Here is a 7,767-nt window from a genome sequence, read left to right as displayed (position 1 = left end):
CAGCACGGCGTGCAGGGCACGGCGGCGGTTGCGGGGGTTGCGGCCGTGAAGAGCTGCCCCTCTTGTACTGTTGTTTTTCCCAGTGTTTTCTATCGTGTGGGGCGATTTTGGTACCCTAAATCAACCAGACTTTCCTTAGAAACTCGACTAAATTAGGGCATGGCCTTTAGCTGCTTATTTCTGCCTTGCCAGCTGTGCTAACACACCTGTACATAGGGCCCTGCTGTAAACTGAAGCACTGGAATCATCCTTTCCCTCAAGGGTCGCACTGCTGCTGCTGCACAGCCGACTGCACCGCAGGAATGGGAATGAATGGGGAAAAGTAGGACAGAAACGTCTTTTTTTTCTTTTTTTCTTTTTTTCTTTTTTTTTTTTTCCCCGCTTGAGCTTGCTTTTCAGTCAAGTCTCTGCATAACCAACCTCTAGGCACGGTGTGAACTGGTTTCTGCCAGAACTGTATCAAAAACTGCCAGAGTTGAAACTTAATTTAGAGTTAATAACTTTAATTATGTTTGTATATTACTGTAGAAGTGAGGCACCTTTTGCCTAGTTCTAGTTTTTCAGTATGTCGTATAAAATGTTAATTCACTAGTGTTAAGTATACAGTGAACTTTCTTTTGGACATGATCTTCCTTCTTTTGCTTTTGCTTCTCTTTTTTCAGATTACTGGGAAGTCAGACTTTTTTAATAGAAACTTCCAACTTGAGCTATGTCAGAATCATTTTCTGAACTTTAAAACTTTAGCATTTCAGGGTTCTGTAATTATCATGTGGGATGTATTTACTGCTTCATAGAAGGAACATGACCTGTAATATTGCCTTAAAGTCATGGACAACTGGGAGCCTGTAATGCATGTAACAATGAGAAAATTATTTGAAGAAACACTATGAGTGTGTCTTAATTTATCATTTTATTTTCTGGATCAGGTGTAAACAATGGACAATGACTTCGTGGACTATGAGTGTGTCTTAATTTATCATTTTTGGATCAGGTGTAAACAATGGACGATGACTTCGTGGCTTCCTCCACACCCCCATTTCTCACTGAAAGCTTGGAGATGGCAATGGAGGTGGAGAATGAGAACTCAAAGCCGCCTTGTTTCTCCTGTGCTTTTGACAACCAAAATGGAGGGAGAAGCTTCTCTGCAGACTCTTACTTAGCAAGTGGGTCTCTGAAGAGGTATGGGTTTTTTTTAAGTTACAAATATAATACACTTCAAAGATGTTCTTTCCACTGATGTTTGGTGCTTCTAAACGCTGACAGGGTTTCCAAATCAGTTTGTTCTACAGCAGTTAGGATCCTGAAATCAAGTTGGTGGTATACCTAAGCAGGAAGGGCAATTGTGTTGATACACTGCTTCAGTGTTCTTGCTCCAGTTCCTAGCTTGGTGAACTTATAGATATTGTAAAGGACCTCTTACAGGCCTGTTAGGTATCCAAGACCTCTTAAATTTCTGAGGAGGCTCCAGCACTGCTTTTCCCAGTCATACGCTCTATTTGATGCTGGCTCTTTCTTTCTTTTCCACGTGATAGAAACAAACCTCCACTGCCCAGCTTCCCCGGAGCGCTGGGACTGTCCTTTGTAGCTTTAAGGCCATCTTTCTCAAAGCTCTACCTCTGCATGCATTCTGGATTTAAGGTTTGGAAGTCACATACATAACAAGCAAGTATTTTCCATGAGATCCTAAAATGATACTATGGTTTAGTTAATATCTTCTTTACTGCTTGTGATCCAGCTTAGTTTTCTGTGCCATTTACTGATCCTTCATGGATTGTCTTGTTTTTCCTACAAAAGCATAATCTGTCTTTCTGTCCTAGTACTTCCTTTATACCTTTGAATTGAAGACTTAGTTACTGTGGGTTTCTCCTGCTAAGCCTCATATTTTGTGTTGTTTCTTTGGGGTTTTTTAACCTTCATTTCCACAGCCTTTTCTGTAAAGCCTTAAAGAGTGTTCCATTGCACCTCTCCCATTCCCTACCTTATTTATCATCTTTTTTTTTTTGTTGCTGGATCAGAGCCCATTAATTCAAATTGTTGTCAAGTAGAGGATTGAGAGAGCCTTTGTCTGCATGAACATACCAGTAGTAGATTCTACACTGACAAAGAAGCATTAAATGACAGAATCAATTTCATGTGAAAACTCACTGTTTCCCAGATCACTAGAGTCATGGTAATACTGTTCTCCTGTTGTTTATTCATCTTGTCTACTTGGATTGTAAATTCTTGGAAAAGCCTGCATGTGAGGGACTCCTCTGTCTTGATTATATAGAACAGGAGTAACTGGATTTAATTGCTAAAGGCTTCAAACCAGACCAATGTTTAGGTAGTTACCAAGTGAACTACAGGTGTTGTGGGAGGTTGAGCCAATTATTCAGCAGATGCTCTTTTTGCCTCTGAGAACTGAATTGGTAATAGTGCATAGTTCAAGAAGAATATGAATTTGGTGTGTAATATAAATAAAACTACATTTTTTTTTTAATTTTTGAAAATAGGAATATTTCTTGCATCTTAGTGAATTCAGCTTCATCTACGCTGAAATATTTTATGGAAGTCAATAGGAAAATTCTGAAATAATTTGTTTTGCTGTCTTATTATACAGCTTGCTGTGGGGTTTTTTTTGAAAGCACATTAGTGAAATATTTTTATATTTGCACAATAGTAATGTTTAAACAGTCTATATGGACGTCTGATTTTTTCCACTTTGAGTAAAATGGTAATTCTGATTATTTCTTTTTTTTTTCTTCAGCCAGAGCAAGGAGTAGTCATGGCCTAGTGTTAGTTTAAGTTATCATATGAAGTCACATTTTGTGACCCTCATCAGTTCACCTACCTAAAAGCGTTTTTATTAATATGCTTTTCTCTATGCGTTCTATATAAATATTATTATATGTATATAAAGGAACAAATGTATGTTCTAGCATTAGTTAGTAGGTATGTAGTGTATACTGCGAAATATTCCAAACATACACTTAGAGTGGAGCATGTTATCTAACATAGCAGCCTCCTCTGTTAAGGAGAGTGTGTATGTTTTGTCTCAGCCTCTTTGTAAGGATGAAGACGCTTCAAGGTGGTAGCTTGTTAATTTTTGTTTGTTTCTAAAATATACTGTGCCCTGTGACTGTATCCTGGTTTTCTGCTCTTGAAGCTAGGCGTTGTCATATTTTATGTACTGTATATTATATTGCTATAAAAGGTGTAACAGGCTGTCTTTTGAGAGCAGTGCTTCACCTTTCTATCCGTAGTATACATGTTGCTGACATATTGATAAAATATCAGTGATACATAAGCCAGCTGTAGATATTGTATTCTATAGGTTTATTATTGGGGAACATATGACTATTGTTTGCTCTATTTTACAGGGTTTTGCTGAGACTAGATCCTTCTCCAAATGACTATGAAGATGATGTAGTGGAAATGTTTGGCTTTCAGTGGGTTACTGAAACGGCATTAGTTGAATCCTGCGGGCTTCTTTTTGGATTACTTAGGTATGTTGATGTTCATGCATTTTATAATTAATCCACTTCTTAAATTATACCCACCTTAAGTATGTAACAAACTTTTCAAGTTTTCGGTAGTTAAATCATAAAATAGACTGTGGGCTACTCAGTGCATCCAAAAAGATTATGCTGTCTATCTAAGACTCCAGTAAGTGATGGATAAGACAAAGATGGAATTATGGGAAGAAGTAAATTTTGTGTCACAGATTTTTAATATTATGGGACTTAGTAATAGGTTTCTAAGCAGCGTGGTGCGTATTTTAGCTATCACCGGGTAAAAATTGTTAAGTTTAGTAATTACAACAGTGTTGTGATTAATTTAGCAGGCTCTAGCTTCAGAATATGTGAATAAACTATATAAGATTTCCTTGAATGAGATTGTGCTACTGATATAATTGAAGTTGTCTTTTGAAGATTTTAAGTCCTTTTTTTGTGCATGAAGAAAAGTGGAGGTTAAAAATCAAATACTGTAAATGCTGGATGCGGCACTTCCTTCAATTGTTTGGATTAGGATAGCTTCAGCAATCTCTTCAGATACAGTTACTCAGTGTTTGACTAATTCAATGTAGATGTTTAATCTGGTCAATGCAAATACACAGATCACCGATAATCCTCTTTGCTACTGATAATCCTCAGGACGTACAGCACATACAGAGAGTGGATGGGAGAGGAGCTTTTGTGTGATTCCACAAATATATGTGGTATATTCCTTTGATTGTAGTGGATTCTTCCATCCCTTTAGGTTATCACCAACAGCATGAAGTGAAACATCATTAATAGGGTCTGGCTTATAGAAACACGATGGCATAGATGACCAGACTTACATTAAAACCAGTATTATTTATCTTTGCTTGTTTGATGCAAGCTTTGACTTCACTGTGATTTTAAAAAAAAATATTTATAAATATGATATAGAAGGAGATCAGAGGATAACTTAGTTAAAAGAAACACTGTATCCCTTTCTGTATTTAGTCCGATCTGTTTATTAACTGTTTATTAACATGAAATCACTGGACAGTGATGCAGTTGATCTCTTGAATTAAACAAGTTGGGTTTTTTTTTTCTGTAATATAAACTGCTCTGTGATTGTAATAGAGATGAACATAAGGTATAATACATTCTGTTGTGGTTTTTCAGTTATTCAAGCTATGCATGTTTTAAAACCTACCGAACTGGTAGGAATAATGGATTTCAGCTAACTCTTGGCTATGAGAATTTGGTTGCTAAGCTGTCTTTTGGTGTGACAAGTTCTTCTGCAAAGATATTCTCTCTTTCAGTTCATTTGTTCAGTCATAAAATGGAACACTTCCATTTATAGACCAGTTGACAACTGAAAGTAGGAAAACTCCTTTTTCCATTGTAGAAATCATATGTGTTAAGTACAAGTTATAATGATTCTTGAGGACAAGGTGCCTGTAAACAGTTCAATTTATAAAGTACAGATAACATCTATGTTTGAATGCATGCTTACAGAAACCTGATATTTTTTAATGTGTCTGTAAATATTAAAGATTGTTATTTAATATTTTTAAATATTGTCATTAATAATATTACACAGCAGAACTGCAAGTTAAAAATGTTAATTGCACTTTAAAAAGAATTCTTACCTGTGATTTTTTTAAATGCGATTGAAGATGTGTGAGTCAAAGTAAGAGCTATGTAACCATTTAAGTGGGTATAGTAAGACAATATATCTTTCATTCATAAACAGAAGTACCAGCTTAACTGTCAGAATATTTATTTGCAAATCGAATGATTTAATGATTAACAACCACAAGGATCAATCTTTGAGGTACAAATGCAAATTGAAATTAAAATGACTTGTTTAACTGATTATATCATTGTTATGCTTCTCATGCCTGGTTTGTGCTTTTATTTTATCAGCCCACTATATTCTGTCTTTTGTCAATTCAGTGGAGGGTCTTTTTTTTTTTTTTTTTTTCCTGTGTGGCTCCTTTCTGACACTCTCTCTCTCTAACCTTCAGCCTCAACAGCCCTCTTTCATAAAGTCCTCCTGCTTTAGACTTCCTTCCTTTCTACATGGTTGAAATACTTGAAAAGTTAATGCAGAAATTCAGCTTTGATTTCAAAACAAAACAAACAAACAAACAAAAAAACCCACAACCCACCTATATGAAGGTAATATTGGGTAGCTGACAGGATTTTATCCACGGAAGGAAGAGCTAAAGGAGATAATTTTAATGTGTGCCTGCCCTTTAATATGCAGGTTACAACCTGGGGTTTTGGATCCTTGTAGGCATTTCCTAGTTTTCAATTTATTTTATTTTTTTTTCATAAGAACATTTGATCTGGGTTGGATCCAAGTATCCTGTTTTGAATCTTTCAGTAGTTGCTGTTTTGACTGTATAAGAAATGAGGCAGAGAGCTCCTTCCTCAATTTATGCAGCATTTTCTTTCAAAAGTCTGTCTTACACGGTTGTGCTTTTCATGTATTCAGTTTAGTACACGTTATCTCTGTGGAGACTATTCTTGAGACCACTTGAAAATAACAGTTGTTGCAGAATATGGCTGAGTACTTACCTATGTTACAGCTTCTTTTAATTTTCATTTGCAGTGGCAGTTAGCAGCTTCTTTAAAAATGCTCCTTCTCCCCTCCAAAAATGAACTGAGCTCTAACTTTTCTAGGACACTTTCTCCTTTTACTCTACTATATTTGTTGCTGTTTATCTTTTGTGCTCAAGTTAAACATCAGATCACCCTAAGCAGGAAGTGGGAATTAATTCACAAGTGAATTAATTTAGTGTATACTAAGTGTATGCCACGAGGACTAACTTTCAGGTTTATTCTGTGGTCAGATACAAAGTTGAGTTACACTTATGGAAAGATCAGTTAGAGGGAATGGCTTTTGGGATTTTTGTTAGTGATTGTGGTTTTGCTTCCCCTGATAGCTAATTTTGTATTTGTCATTACTGTGTTTGATGTTTTAAAAACAAGCAAAAATTCTGTCCATTGTCATCCCTTCATGCTTGGATGTGTCTGTTGCCTTCTGTTACTACTCTTTCCTAAGTTACATTTCTGTAAGCTTTTTCAGAAATACAAAGCAAGGAACACTTCTCCCCTCTCTCTGTTCTGTTTAGACCTTACTGAAATGTAGTTAAACAACTTCTACCTATATAAATACCATAAACCTTTGTATTCCTTTAATTAGGCAACAGATATACAGACTGGAAAACCTAGTTCAAATGAGTTCATCTGATTTTGGTAAGTTTAACACGTTTAATTTGACATTGAGATAGCTGTCTACCTTTTCATTATGGAGGTATATTATCACAGATCACACTTGTGCTTTAACTCTTGACCATGTAAGGTATTGTGGAAATAGATAGTAGAAATGTTGTCAGTTTGGAATCACAATACCATGTAAGGTATTGTGAAAATAGATAGTAGAAATGTTGTCAGTTTGGAATCAGATCTGCCTGTGTAGTAGGTGCACAGGGCAATTCTGAACTTAGTGGAGAATTTCACATTAATTTGACTTGAGCCAAGATGTCACTCCTAAGGTAGAATTTGGCAAAACTGTTAACTTGTTTAATTGAAAATGGAACTATTTGTAACTATTTTAGTTACAAAGGTAGTGGTTGGGACTTTTTTCAGTGTTCTCTTGGCTTACATTTAAAGAAGCTAGTTATATTCACTTAGTTTAGTTATTTACAAACTTAATTTATCTTTGCTGCAGGATCAATAAAATGAGATCACTACAAAATGCTTTGTTTCAATTAAATACTAAAGCATGAGCAGCAGTATGTTTCTGAAAGATTATTGCAGCCTTGGGCTTATTGTAAGTTTGAAGGCTGAATTACTATCAAGTTGGGAAGTTCAGTAATTACTCAGAAATAAACTGACTGTAGTATCTTCTCATTGCAGATAAATTGTTAGTGTTGTAAAAGTACAAGTGAATATTTTTACACATGATTATTATTTTGGTTTGATATTGTCATGCTCTGCCATTTAAATCGTTGGTATGAATTTATCATCAAGCTTCTTTCATATGCTTTTGTTGATTGTATCTTAAAAGTCTAATTTTGCTGACATTTAGTACATAAGTGGAAATACCCTTATTTTAAATTACATTTGAAATTTTATATGGTAGCTGGACACCAATAAGCTGTTCTGTAGTTCTTTTTTCCCTTAAATTTACACATCTGCTTGGTTCTCTCCTCTGTATCCTGTTCTTCGTCTTGTCAAGTAGACTAGAAAAATAAACTGTTGAATTTTATGCTTTGCACCAGCCTTTCTTTGTGACTTAAAG

General features: G+C 35.5%; 1 protein-coding gene across 1 annotated transcript in view; it reads left to right on the top strand.

The window, feature by feature from the left end:
- The first annotated feature begins 1,000 nt into the window (after positions 1 to 1,000).
- The window catches only part of MMS22L (MMS22-like, DNA repair protein), a 98,974-nt gene continuing 92,207 nt past the window's right edge, over positions 1,001 to 7,767 (top strand). The window contains exons 1-3 of the mRNA XM_009889019.1: positions 1,001 to 1,179; positions 3,360 to 3,485; positions 6,667 to 6,719. Of these exons, the coding sequence (XP_009887321.1) occupies positions 1,001 to 1,179; positions 3,360 to 3,485; positions 6,667 to 6,719 (358 nt within the window). The remainder of the gene's footprint in view (positions 1,180 to 3,359; positions 3,486 to 6,666; positions 6,720 to 7,767) is intronic.

This window comes from Charadrius vociferus, unplaced genomic scaffold (assembly GCF_000708025.1).
Source record: "Charadrius vociferus isolate BGI_N301 unplaced genomic scaffold, ASM70802v2 scaffold166, whole genome shotgun sequence".
NCBI classification, from domain to species: domain Eukaryota; kingdom Metazoa; phylum Chordata; class Aves; order Charadriiformes; family Charadriidae; genus Charadrius; species Charadrius vociferus.
Note: the sequence above shows the minus strand (reverse complement) of the source record. Positions and strands in the feature narration are given on the sequence as shown.